At 39.2% G+C, this 14,585-nt stretch overlaps 1 protein-coding gene across 5 annotated transcripts in view; it reads right to left on the reverse strand.

Annotated features, from left to right (window-relative positions):
• Nucleotides 1-14,585, reverse strand: part of RASGEF1A (RasGEF domain family member 1A) — a 52,158-nt gene that overhangs the window by 12,005 nt on the left and 25,568 nt on the right. For 4 of the 5 annotated variants that reach the window (XM_030453166.1, XM_030453165.1, XM_030453168.1 and 1 more), the window contains exons 2-4: nucleotides 12,500-12,679; nucleotides 6,226-6,354; nucleotides 760-897 (exon numbers count right to left, since the gene is read on the reverse strand). In XM_030453166.1, the coding sequence (XP_030309026.1) occupies nucleotides 760-897; nucleotides 6,226-6,354; nucleotides 12,500-12,679 (447 nt within the window). The remainder of the gene's footprint in view (nucleotides 1-759; nucleotides 898-6,225; nucleotides 6,355-12,499; nucleotides 12,680-14,585) is intronic. The other variant, XM_030453169.1, reaches the window with a different exon arrangement.

The following is a 14,585-nucleotide window of genomic DNA, read 5'->3' on the forward strand; positions in this document are numbered from 1 at the left end:
AAGTGAGAGAGAGCTGGGGGGGAAAAGGGGAAAAAAAAAAACCAAAGAAGAACAAAAAGAAAAAAACACCCCAAAAAACCACCAGAAAAATAAAAGCCCTTGTTTCCTTATTTTACTTGGGTTTGTTTTATCGGTTTGCTTTAGAGAAGTCTTCAGTGAGGTCGAGTTTTCTTCAGAGGCTAAAACCTCAGAGCTGTTAAGGCTGGTGATTGACCAGCCAGCAGAGCTCAAACAAGAGCCTCCCTAGAAGTGACATCCTGCACATGTCACTTGAAAAACAGCAACAAACCAGTTGTTGATTATTGCTAGGAATTAACTACTAAATAATACACATCTCCACCCTGAGCAAGAGTACATTTGTTAGGAATAGCTGATGTATCTCACAGGATAGATAGAGTCGTAACAAAGTACAAAGGATGGTACATAATTCACTATGAAAGATAACTATATTGTACCATTACAGTCACTGTTCTTTCTGTTCTCCTGCACCATGTCCATATTTTTTTTTTCACACTGTCATGACTATTTTTTCCCTTCTTCTTACAGTTGGTGATTATATGTAGACAGTTTTCTGCTAATGGACCATTAAGTTAATCGCTCAGCTTGTGTCCTGCAGTTACACTGACAGCTTAGAAACTGCTCCTGTGGTCTGTTCAGAAAGTCCTGCAGTGCAAGCCTTTTCTAGAATATGATAAATGATATATATAAGTTGACAAATACTGCTTTCCCACTTAATGGTGTTTCTCTCCCCAACCCTACCTCATCACACTGTGTGATCCGGTGAGCAATCTCCTTCAGCTCTTTCATGGATTTTTCATCTTGGAAATCATAGGGGAAAGTTTCAGTCCATTCCTTCAGGAGCTGAATTATTTTGGCAGCGAAGGATTTTAGCTTTGCCTAGAAAGAAACAGTGAATTGATTACTGACCATAGACCTTTCTGACTGCAGAGTAAATTAGCTGATGAAAGCTCACATAAAACTAGAGACACCCTTGAAAATACTTTGCATTAGTAGTAGGTGCAGGGGATAAAAAAAGAACATATTTCACTGTCAGCCAGGTCGCTAAGCAGTATGATTTAACCCCCTGTCAGGATAGCTTGGTAATGTGTCTTGCCAAATACTTTGGAGATACTTCAAGGTTAGTTGTATAAAGCCAGGAAGATGACAGAAGAGTCCAAGTGAATTATTTGATTGAAGTCAATGGGACTTAGGATGATTTATGCCATCTGAGACAGCTGTACCTTAGTGTTTGAATTTAAATGGATACAAAGTGGAGCTCTCTACCAAGCATCCTTCTTGAGAAACATTCACAAAAACATTTTTGTTCTATAGAATTTATCAGACTGTCCAGACTGAGCTGTGCATTAAGATAAATGAATGACATGACAGATGTGTGTGTTCGCTCATGACATCGAAATTAAAATGAAAATAAGAAGTACTGGCTCTTATTCAAAATACTATCAACCACAGAAAGTGGAGACAGAGGTATTGTCCAACTTTTTCTGTTACTTGTGAATCTTCTAAGGCCTTTTAACAGACTTGAATTGGATTCAAATTACTCCACTATCTTAGCAAGGGAAGCAGAATCAGTAAATCCAAGGGAGCACTCTGGTAATTTTGGGAGTGTGAGTGCTTTTATTGAACAAGGAGAATCAAAGCCTAATTCAGGTTATATTTCTACTCCCACCCAACTCGTGATGCCCAGAGGAAAAAGAGGAAGCTTGCATTTGTGTCTGCCTCCACATTCGTGTCATCTACATAGTCCCACTACACAGCAGTTCCCTCTCCCCATGCACTGTGCTTCCTCATAGTGCTCACCATCAGCCCCTCAGGGGTTACAGAAGGTGACTTAGCATGTGAGTGTCACTATGGGAAATCAGTGTAATTTCTCTTAAGACAAGTAGTAAATATCTTCCAGGAGCTGGGAGGAACTCCTGCCAGAACATCAGATGATTGTAGTATGCCCCAATTTATTTAGTCAAAACCAACAGTCTATTAACTTGATCTATTTTTTTTGCACTTTTTTACATCTTGGTATACGGTCAGTGGGAATATTAATAATGATTAATAAGAACTTTGAATTTAAACCATGCACCCTTGAATCCTCAATCTGAAAATGAGCCAGTGTTCCCTTAAATCTGAAGGGAATGAATCTTCTTTTGTTGTTTTTTTTTCCAGAGCTGCAAACTAAACTCTGCTAGTGCGCTTTTGTAGCTGTTTCTTATTGATAACATTTAATTGATCCTGCTAGTGAGAGAAGAACAGAATAGTTGGATAGTGAAGCAAAAAGAAAACCAAATTCTCTTTGCCAGTAGCAGCTACAGCCAATTTGGATGAGTAGACTTGGGTGAATTCAGAAAGAACAAGTTTTAAGGATAGGTAAAAATGCCTCAAAGGAAAGCATTGATATTTAATCTTATATAGAAGCATCCAAATGCATAGTGGATGAAAAAGGCATGCAATAAACAAAATATATTTAAATTTTTGAGTTTAATCTTGTACTGAACGTTGGGAAAAAATAAGTGGCATTGTCATTATTTATAATGCATGGGATTGTTTACCAAGACTGCAGAGCAGTCTCTGCCAATGCTGCTCCAGTGGAGCCCAGCTTCAAGATTTTCTTGCCAGTGAGGCACAGAGTTCCAGATTATAGTTGTCTGTCTTCCAGACTCCCACTGTCCTCTGCCTTGGGGAGAAGACAATTTATATTACTTTGTTAGGAAATGCATGGAGCCTGAGCTTATTAGAACAAGTCAGAGGTGGTGATGATGAAGAATCAATTAGCCAATGCACTTTCCTAAAATTAACATTAATGGATACGTGCCCGCTCCACTGCTCTTCTCAAAAGCTGCTACAGAATGGTTTTTTGGTATTAATTATTCTGTCTATTCTTTCTTTTAACTTCTGAAACTGAAAAAGGAGAGATGGGGCAGAAAGTTCTAAAATGCTTTTCTTAGCCCATGGCATATAAACTGTGACTTCTCATCTCATGCATCTACTCACGAGTTTCTAGAGCTTGCTTCTCTCATTATGGAAATGTAGGTATCTGTTGCAAGGCAAACTGCAAACCATTACTTTTCATCTAATTACTCTTCAGGTGTAAAAAACCTTAATGTTTTATCAGATGCTTTTAATTCTTATGAAAATGAGGTACGTTCTGAGAGTAACACTAAAAAACAATATAGCAAAACCTAAGACTCCAGTTTCATGTGCATTCTGAATCCCAAAGCAGTGTGACAGGCTTGTTGCATCTCATCTCTTATAACCTAGCCAGAACTCACACAGATATGTGGGCAGCAGCACACATTTTCCTTTTTTTAATGGCTGCAATAACTCTACCAATCCACTTTTTCTCTAGTCCTGCCCTGGATGTGAAATGGATGCTTGATGCAGCCTTCTGTGGAGTCTTTGGAAATACTTCTCCCACCAAAGTATTTCTTGAAGAAAAACACTTCTATTAATTTAAGTACTGTGGGTCAGCCCTGTTCTGCTGAGACAAGAGACAGCACTGAGAAACAGCTACCAATTAGGATGGCAATAGCAGTACTGTGCTTGCAAGAGAGGGAATTTTAATAACAATGACACAGCTATGAGTATTGTTTGTTTTTTGTTTTCAAGAAGAACTTGCTGGCAAAAAAACCCAAACCCATGGGAAATCATAATTTTTGAAGGGGCTTCTGTAGACAGGCAAGACAAGTTTAATGGAAAGCAATTTCCACTTTTTGTTTATTGTTGTTCAACTTTTTAATTAATTCCCTTAAGCTGCAGAAATAATGCAGTAGTTTTAACAACACAGCTTTCCACTGAATAATACTAGACAAGTGCTTTTTTCTGTGATGCTCTTGTTTAGGTCTTTCCAATGCCTAATGCACTTATGGAGAGTTATATTTTATCCTTTATGATTAAGCTTAACTATTGACTTGTTATACTATAATTGATAGTCTTAAATTGTGAAACCCTTCTTTTTTATGAGTGGCCAAAAGGCCTCTAAGTGTGCTCTAAGGCATCCCAAAGTTGGCTTTTTTTAATTCACTATTCTCCAGTTAGTTTTTTATATTACTCTTTTTGCTAGCCAGTGATGTCAAAAACAAAGGTAAAAGAAATATTGTGGTGTGTAACCTCCAAACCTGTCTCCTTGACATTGTTTCAGCTCACTTGTCATCCAGGTGAGCACCTCGTTTGCTTATGCAGATGTCCTATCAGAAATAATCAGAGCTGCTTTAACTACTTTTGCCAGCTATTTCCTGCTAGGGAAACACTTAATTAGAAGGTGCTGGTAGCTGATGATTCCTTAATGGGTTATGACTGAATACATGGAATGCCTTGAGTCAAAAATTTCTATGCTCCGTGTGGAATGAGTTTTGTTTGTTGCCAGATAGAAAAACAAACGTTTGCAAATGGTAGTGGCCAAATTATACAGGTGCTTGCAGTAGAGGACAGTAAAGCAGTCATTTGAGATGCCAGAATTTTATGTAGTGTTTCCCAAGAATTTTGTATGAGGTGGGCAGAAAAAAATGACAGTTTATATGAAGGGGGATAGGAAGGAATCAAGGGCATAGTAGGAAGAGCAACTAGCAAAGCATGTAAATTAAAGTAGCCTCTTAAATACTCATGTTTTATTGTCACCCTGCTGTTTGTTGGTGTTCCTGTAGGCACATTTCCAAATTGTCAGCAGAAGGTGTGAGAGTGTAGGTGTCTGGAATATGAGCTGCTCTATTTTACATTCTGTTGTTAGGATGCAATGCTGTTTCATTTCAACGTGGAAGCTGGGATATTTATTTATTTTTAACACAGCTGCTGAAAAGGCAGAAAAATGATATTTAACAACTAATGTCTTTAAACAGCCAGGTGATTCAGCCCCCAGACACTGTTTTAATTTTTCAGTCTTTGAAGTGTATTGTTATTCACATAAGTTTTATCTTGTATCCCATTATTTTTAAATCCAGGTATTTCATGTAGGTATTTTGACAGCAGCTACTGACAGCAGTCTTTGTATGTTACAGATCAGCTCTGCTCAATTCATGTTTCAGATTGTCCTAGCATCTCTTAGAAGTCTCTGCCTCTGTTGTTTTAGCTATGTGTCACCAAAGAACCACCACAATTTACAGAGGATCAGTTTGAGAGGTGGCTCAGTCATGAACTAGTTTGGTAGTGGAGATAGGAATGTTTGTCACCTTTGTATGAAGCTGGATGTAGTGGTTCTTGCACTTTCTTTCCCTAACACCTACATGCTGAGTAGCAATAGGGATTTGGTGAGTAGATCAGGGGACAGATATGGATCAAAGTAATTTTGCACCAAGTGCACCAATTATTTTCTTCAGAGGAATTATGTGACATAACAGGAGACTGCACCCCAGGAATAGTAAGGGAGAAAGAAGCCCTTGGGTCAGAATTGCAGTAAAAAATTCTGTATTGCCAAACCACAGGATTAGCTTTTGAGCTCCCCACTTAAGAGTCCTGACATAACATGGAGAAAACAAAATGAGACTCTCAGTGTGCTGACGAAGAAGAATGTGAGCATGTAATTTCTCCCCAGAGAAGAATGGATCCAAAACAAGCACAGGATCTGAACAAATTAAGTCTTTAAATACTTGCTGATTTCACCCTTGTTTCTGTGCTTTTGTTTTCATACCAGCTTGGACTGTTCTGGTACCTCAGTTTCAGTCAACAGCCCTTCAGTTCCCACTTTCCATAATGGTGAGACTCAGACCAATGCAATTGCACATCATCAACTGAGTCAGTTTGGTTTAATCAGTTGCAGTAAAACTGCATGGTGACATGTGTCAGCATAGGCTATTGTCCCTTAATTTTCATGGGCTTTCTGATTTACGTTGAAAATGACCTCTGGCAGAGCACTTAATTCTAATAGGATGGTGAGGACAACAGGAGAAAGGGGAATCAGATTCCAGCAAAGCCTAACTTGGGAAAAGCCTAAAAGTGCAAAGCACCTTTCTGGACAGGTTTCATGGCAGACACACATTGATCCAGTGCACTCATAAGCAAACTTTTATTTCCATCCCCTGTATCCAAGTGGTGAGGAAGTACCTAACCTCTGTGGCTAGCAAAGAAACAACAGTGCTTCAAGGAGAGAGACCCAAGTAGAAGTGCATCCAACACAAATTACAACTTCAAGTTGTTATTAATCTATTTAGCTTTACAATGAGGAGGGAGCAGGAAATAGAGGCCAGTAGCACAGCTAACTGAAGGGCATAATGGTTCACTTACCTTTTCTGCCTCAGTCCCAGTTTCTAGCTGCTGCTTCTGCTTAATGCAGATTTGTCCCACTTTAGCCAGGAGCTCGTGTGGGTGAATGAAGACTCGAGAGCTCAACAGGAAAGTGAAGATGTAAGTCCTCTGTGGAAGCAGAGAAGGAAAAAAAAAGTTGAATAACAACAGCAAAAGTAATCTGTCTTCCATGCAAAAACTACTTCATAAACCATCAATGTAACTTTCTTTCATTTAAACTTTTTTAAGAAGTTTTCCTGTTTCCAGAGACATGGTCTTTTCTAGCTCTGTTAAAAGGAAATGCTGTAGGCTTCAAGAGTGTTCACTCTGGTGTTTTCAGATTCCCAAATTATTTCCCTTTAAAACATTAAATTTATTATGCCTAACTACTCATCACTTACCAAGACCACAAATCTATGTCCAATGTAGGGTGTTATGCCTCTTGAAAACCATTATTTCTGCTGCTGTTTCTTTAAGTGTGTTTGTTTTTACTGAGCTGCAGAAACTGCTTCATGTGTATTCCAAACCACAGCTGTAATTTCTTTAACTTGGGTATTTTGTTCCACTTTCCCACAGTCTCTGACACAAGCTTTAGCTTAGATTGTGGCCATATGACAATAATTCAGTTTTAAGCTTGTCTTCACTTATTTGGAGCCTGTTTTAGAGTCTTTTGAGCATGAACACTGCTAAGAAATGCCAACAATTGTAATTTCTCATTAGAAATAGCCTCTCCATTTGTATTTGAAAAGCTATAATGCATTGTATGCCAAATCATCCTCTGGACAGTGTAGTTGAAGTGAGAATTCCTTCCTGGCCTAGGCTTGCTTCAGCCTTTGAAGTTTGGCTTCTGTATCTAAATGCAGTTGCCTGAGCAATGACAGTAGCATCTCATTAACACTTCTGCTTTTCCCTTAGGCTTTCTGAGTTGGGATTTTGACTTTGGAGTTGGGGAGCTGCTTGACAATAGATTTCAATGAACCTTTGTTATGTTTCCAGTGTGCACTGGGAATTTTTTTTGTACCATATTTTTAGAAATGGGATTTTGCAGACACCAGCCAGATGTGCACATAAGTAGTCAGTGAGCACAGATCACATTGGACTGAGGTTTAGATCTCTGATCACAATAAAACATGCTATTAATGAAAAATATTTCCCCTTCATTACTACTCAGCAGTATGCCCTATTGTATAAATTCAGCACAAAAATCCTCCAAATATCAGAAGGGGTAAAAGGAATAGTTTTTTAAAATCAAAATCAAGTTAACTAAAAGTCACAATTTTCTAAGAGTGAGTGAACATATTAGATTAAGCATATATGTCTTAAACATCCCACTCTGTCCCAAGCTTGTGGAGGATGGTAAGGAAAAGACAGAGTGGAGTGGGATAGAGCAGAGGCATTTAAAATGCTGATTCTGAAGATCTTATTAGCACTGGGGTTTGTTTTAAATTAGGAATAGCCTGAATTCTGTACCATCAAAACTGGAGTTGATCAGTAGTCTTAATCTATTGGTCATTACTAGAGCAGTTCAGGTTCCCCTGATGCCTACAGAAGATGCACACCTAGGGCCACCTACAGCTGGGCCTCAGTGACCTGGAGCAGGTGTCCCAGGGTAGTGACAGGACATGGTCCTCCTTCTCAATTTAAGCAGCTGGGCCCCTGTTTGTTATTTTTTTGTCTCTCTCCAGTATCTCAAGAGTTTCTTTTTGCATTTACAATGGCAAAAGAAGTGAAATTCTTTATAAAACTATGGAATGTGTCTCTTACACCTGGAAGCAGTTGATGACATTGTGTCAGCTTTGGAGAAGCTCTAAAAAAACCTCTGTAGTGCTGTATGTGGTGTCTTATGGGTCCTTAAATTAGGCTGAAGAGCTGACCTGAGTCCCAAAGCAGACTTGTTCATGTTACAGGCCAATGTATTGGAACTCTTGCTGTTATGTTTGTGAGAAGGATCCCTGAACTGGTACCCTGCCCATTCAGAATGAAAGTACTGCACTGGGTTGTGGCATTTTCTGGGAGGTTTTGAGGATATGCTTTTTTTTTGTCTTTGTGTTTTAAACTATGCCTGGTTACCCTCTGTTATTTTTTGTAGCTAACTGCTGTGTTAATTTCTATCAGTGTTGTCCCTGGATTTAAAACTGAGCCTGGACTATCTGGGAAAGGAATTTAGCTGTTGGGTGTGTCTGCTGTCACTGGGCTACATGAAAAGTTTTCTTCTGGAAATATGAAGCAGCCCTCACTTTTACCCTATTTTGCATTTGATATTTTTGTTCCTTCCCCCATATTCTTGTTTTGGGAGCTCAGAAGCCAGTCTCAAAGATGCCTGTACATATAAGTAGTGGAGAACCACAACTTCAGCCATGCTGTCCTGCCAGTGACCTTTGCTCTGATAAACTGGAACGTATTATTTTAAGGAAAGATATCATTTTCCTTCTCATACTAATTCTAGTGTTGGTTGTCTTCGTGGAAGTTTATGATGTGGGACAGTGTTTATCCAGAGTGACTTTGAGAAAGGCCAACTCAGAGTATCATTTCCCTATTGTTATACTGCAAGATGAGTGTGACCTGATGACTTGTGCTTTTATTTGGTTCCTTTGATAATGTTTTATATGATAAAAAAAGTGCCAAACTGCCAAGGTGCAGGAAGACACGTGGCCATAAAATTGTGAGATTTAAATTTTAGTCTTGCTGTTGTCTCTGTAATCACTAATATCTGTATTGGACTCTTGCAATGCTTTTCCAGACAATACAGGGCTACTAAGTTTTAGAAACAAATTGTTATTACTTCTGGAACCCAGTCGTGTATTTTTATAACATTTTTTTAAAGTCACTTAACTGGAGCTAGGTTCAGGACTTTGGAAACCAAAATTGTTCCATTATGTTCAAAAGAAAATGTTAATTATAGGGTGTTTTTTTGATACTTTTATGCTGGCAGAGACAAGGAGTACTTGCAATTAGGAACCAAATTAAAAAATCATAGGTCTGACAGTGGTATTGACTCCCATCTCTGCTGATAGCCATTCCCTACCTGATGAAGAAAAGTCAGGCTGCACTAAGCAACACATTTCAGCTTAGTGGTAGGTCTCAGGGGTTAGGAACACAGTTGTTCTGGATAGGAAATATTTCATACTAATGTCATTTGCCTCATCTAGATCAAGGATTTCTGTGATTTGTTGCATCTGTACTACTAGACACATACAGGCTAAATGTTTTAACAGTGTAAACACCTACACCCTCTGAGGCAGTCCCAAACTCCTAAAGATAATGGTTTGGAATAAAAATCAGTTATTTCCTTTAAAAAGGAAATTCAGTTATGAAGCTAGATAGTTTGACAAGGACTGACTAAAAAATGCTTCCATAAACTATGGGATTGAAAGTTAAGCCCTATTTATCCTATAGAAGTGACAGGTATTTGGGAGGAGAGGCAAAAAAAAAATAAAAATCCTTTCTGCACTGGGAACAACATAAGCTGACACAAAAGGGGCTTGTGCTTTACAATAGAATAAGAAGCCAGATTCCTTTAGTGCCTAAAGTTGTTGCTAAGAGATGAGCAGAATTATATTTAAAAAAAAAAAAAAGAGACCATGAGCACACAAGACTAAAGAAGGAATTGTTACTGTCTGACCCAAGAATGCACTGATGTCGAGGAGGAAAAAAAAAATAATTCATTTTCTTTTGCACTCACTGCTTGTTCTGGAACTCCTTGTTTGTGAAATATTTCCTTGAATCGTTTTCTTGCTTGGGCACAAGGGTTGCAGACTGGTACATTCCATTCCTAACCTCCCCAACTCCTCTGTCTCATGAGTATACATTTTTCTATGTGCTGAACATGTCCCTCTACACAAACAAGCCTCCAAAGAGCAATACACAACTGTAGGCTCTTATCTTCCCCCTTCTCCTTTGGCTGTCTTGTGTTCTGCCAACATGGCAAATATATTTTTGTCTCTGTAACTAGCACAGCAAGATACTCAGTGTTTGCTTACTCCCCCACTCCTTTTTTTTTTTTTTCCTGTCTGGAAGGTTACTGTGAGCTTCAGCTGAATGTCCACAAAGAGGGGAATGCCCTCTAAGCACTGTGCTCAGATGTCCCAATCTAATAATTTGGATGAGTACTGCAACTTTCAGATATGTTACTCTGAAACTGTGGTCATCTCCTAATATTACCAATGGCTTCTCTTGGTGCAAATTAATGGGTGATGCCTTGCTGTCTGTCTTAGCATGTGCAGCCAGAGACATGAGGTGTGTTTGCCTTGCTCTTGAAAATACAGTATTGGCTATGCTGAAAGGATATCAGTGTAAATGGCTGTCACTCTAACCTTCTGCAGCAACTTCTCTAAAAATAAACATGAGCATGAAATTAAGTGTTAACAGGCACCTGAACCAAAACAGAAAGCTTGGATTTAAAGATGACTCAAAGACAGCTCCTCCTTTGTGCTGTTCAAAGCTTGCTTATCTACTCATTTTATAATTAATCCTTTCAGCTAAATTGGGTGATCTGATTTAACTGAAAGAATGTGTCCTGATGTAGAGGAGATAAATTTGGTTTAATGCTGCTTTCCAACTCTCTTTTCCTGGAGTTTCCTCAATTGATTCTGTTGCATCTCTCAGCTGTCAGCTTGCTGTCTATTTAAGCTGAAGCTTCACAGGGTGGGGTCCTTGACTGCTTGGTTTGTAATGCTCCCTTGCATTGGGGTGTGGGGTAGCACCATGGAAACCAGCAGCATTCCAAAGTAAGCTCTGGACCCCCTAAGTAATGCTCACATTATGGAGCCATTTTCAGAGAAGCTGAGTTATAAATAGAACCTATGTTAGGAGTTACAATAAAGGATGTGCATTAGCAGCTGCTTAAACTTAGTCCAGAAATCCAAGCAGCAATTGACTACATTTTAGTATCACACAAAAGACAAGGAACTGACTCCTTGGAAGGTGTAACTACTGCAACCTAAAGCAATTTTCCACTGTTATTCTGTAGCAGCTTTACCTGCTGCTTTCTTCTGCATCTGTTCTACAGTTTGTGTTAGGGAGCTGGGAGCAAAGATTTAATGTCTAACAATGGTTACACTTCTGTGTCCTATAAAGGATTTGGTACTAAGTCAGCACCTATTACAGGCAGTGCAATTGTGCTTTTGCCATATTTAAATGCAATATTGAAGATTCATTTTGAACTGGAAGAGTAAAATATCCTGGTTTGCTTTTTTAATCTCCTACTGATGATTGGTGCTGATACCCACTGAAACCTCACGTGGGGAATTCCTTTCTTGTGTATGGAGATTCTGAGGGGGGGGGAGCTCAGAGGGACTTTACTGTGATTGATGTGAAACCACAGTAAAAAGTTCTTCATGAATGAGACTGAGAAACAAGAAGAACAGTATGGCACACTACTGTAAACATTAAGTTGAACACAAAAGCTAAAAATGATTGCATTTTTCCTGCCCTCATGCTAGTCTTTACAAAGAGCTGGGATGCTCCTGTCATAGCTGCCATTTTTTTCAGAGCTCACATGAAATACATGCTCTAGAGACTCTCTGATCTTTGGCAGCTTGTTTAAATAACATCTGTCAATACTGGGTACAAAGGGTCATTTTAACTGATAAAATGATCTCTTAATAATATCCTAAGGTTTATAATCTTATTGCACGCCCTGGAGTTAGACTAATATTTAATTCAGGGGACTGCACTGAGTATGTTTAATCAGTAGCAAAATAACTTTCAGGCTCAGGAACACACATTATTACAATGCCAACCCATTAAAATGTCTTGAGAAAGAGAGCATGTTAATTAAAATGTTTTGAGGGTTTTTTTAGGTTGGTTTTGTTTTGTGGGGAGGTGTTGGGGGAGGGGACTTGTTTGGTTGGTTAGTTGTTTTGGTTTGGTTTTTTTTCTGATGGTCTAACTAGAAGATGCATAGAAAATTAAGGAAAAAATACCAGAGCTGATTGCAGGTCTGCTTCCCTAGGTAGGAGCTGGTTAGTAGTTAATCTTGGCTGCATTAGAGCTAAGGCAGCTTAGAGGGATTGAAAATTCTGAGGCTAATGCTGCTTTTAATTGGTTCTTAAGGCACCCATTTGTTCAACACAGCTTTATCTTTCTAACAAGTGTTCTCATTTCAAAACAGAGACTATCTCCAGTGAACAACATCTTGAGTGAATGAACATTGCAAGTAAATAAAATGCATCTTTAGCCTTCATCTTTATCTTGAATCAGATGCAGGGAAGCACCAATTCAGATACTAATACAGGAGAACTATGGAAAGCAAAAAGCTTCAGGGGCTACTTACATCTGGGTAGTAGTCCATGGTGGGCACCAGGCGCTCTATCAAGGCCTCCAGTGATCCAGAAACAAGGTTTCCATCCTGATACACAGGGTCCACACACCTCTCTCCCATATCTGGCTGCACTTGTCCACTACAGCTGGAACCAAGCATGCTGGAAAATATTGGCGTCTGGGGCATAGTTTCCTGCAGAAGTGGCAAAAAAAGTAGAGAGAGAGGGTTCAGCTTGCTTTCAGGATGTCATGTGTGGGTTTTAGAGTCATAGATTCAACACAATTACATATTTGAGTGAACGCAGCCTGGGCATTAGAGATTTGAGCAGTCGCATATCTGTAAGCTGGCTTTGGGTCTTGAAATACCCTGTAATTTAAATCACTATGGTTCTAGATGCAGAAGCTGTAAGAAGTTTCTTCATCATGTTTTGGGTTCTCCTTTTTACCCATTTTTTTCCTCTGGCTCTTCATGCATAAAACTACACAAAAATGTGAAATGCTCTCTGAATTTCAAAGGTACTGAAGCAGTGCCTTACTAAGAAAACACAAAAAGCATTGTACCTTAGTTGCCTCTCATTTTAGTCTTCTTGAAGTCTTATCTTTGGCCAAAATACTTGACCTGTGATGATAAATTTTTCACCATTTCCTTAGCTATTTGTAATCAAGATCTTGACAGAAGTGCATCTTCTGCACACAGATACCACTGGAAACAGTGGAGGATGTGCTCTCTGAACAAAACTGTGTTGTTTTAGTAGACAAAATCATCAACTGGGTGGAACTGAATGCTGTGACATATGCTGTAATATACAACTCTAACTAAACAGTCTATTTGGAGAATTTGTGTGTGTGTGTGAAACAAACCTGCTGCACAAAGGTTTGGGGTTTCCACCTCCCTCCTCTTGGCCACAAGCTCTACCAGGACACCAGAGTTACCAGCTGGGAGCAAACCCTGGGGTTTTGTTTGTTTTAAAGTGGCTACAGCTTCAATGTATGCAGACAGGGAAACAAAACATCCTGCTACTGTACATAAAGGTTGAAAATACTGTTCAGTATCAAAACAGTTCCCCCTGGCTGCTAAAACAGTTAATACTGTTTAGAAGGTAAAGCAACAAGAAGGCAGAATTAACTCTTGAGCTGCTCCCTTACCCTTGAGGAAACAAACACGATGATGTCAAATTCTGAAAAGCATTTATGGAGCTAAAAGGGATTAGGCAATTCCAGGGACCTTTAAAATGACCGCTGCTTCTCACTGCACTTAGTCTAAGTTCTCTCTGTTTAGAGGTTCTTCAATTTAAGAAATGAAAACCTTAAATGCTCTAAAGGTTTGGGGTTGTTTTTTTCATTTAGGGACCACTTCAAATAGTAGCAAAGATGTAGTTTGTATTCTTTTAATACACAGCCCTTTCTTCCCCCCAAGCTTTTACAACCTGGGATATAAAACACCTTTCTGTCTTTAAACCCAGATGAATGCTTTGGTAAGGAAAAAATACCAGTATTAACAATACTTGTTCAACAAAGTAACAGATTTACCTTGCAGGCTGGTAACAGATTTACTTATATTTCAGGCTATTAAGTAGAATTGTTTTGTGGCTTTAACCAGAGACCTTTATGTATTCATACATGATACAGATATAAGGGAAGCAGAACTCACTGTAAGTTAAAATACACCAGCTATTTAACAGTGACCAGGGAGACCATCCTGAGGAGTGGAATTCAGTCTCTAAAGTTCAGGATGCAGTCGAATAAAACAGAAAAAGCAGGACCTAGTGGCGTATCACAAGAAATTAGAACTGGTGACTCTGCACAAACAGGCATTAAGGTTACTCAGTATTTCACAGCTTTATCTGTCAGGCCTGAGCTTTGCAGTACACAACAACCTGACAAATCACCGGAGCACATGATGAAGCAGCCAGCTTTGCTATGCCTACTATGTAACTCGCCAGTAATTTCTTTCCCTTTTAAGGTCCACAGCGAGAGAGCTGAAAGCTGCTTCTCGGCCTGGACAGGCTGCGATGGGTACTTTTGGCTCACAATATGAAGTTTGCCCTAGGGATTTAAGGGACCTTGACCCCCAACTAAGCACCCACAGAAAAGACGCT

Source organism: Calypte anna, chromosome 6 (assembly GCF_003957555.1).
Source record: "Calypte anna isolate BGI_N300 chromosome 6, bCalAnn1_v1.p, whole genome shotgun sequence".
NCBI lineage: Eukaryota > Metazoa > Chordata > Aves > Apodiformes > Trochilidae > Calypte > Calypte anna.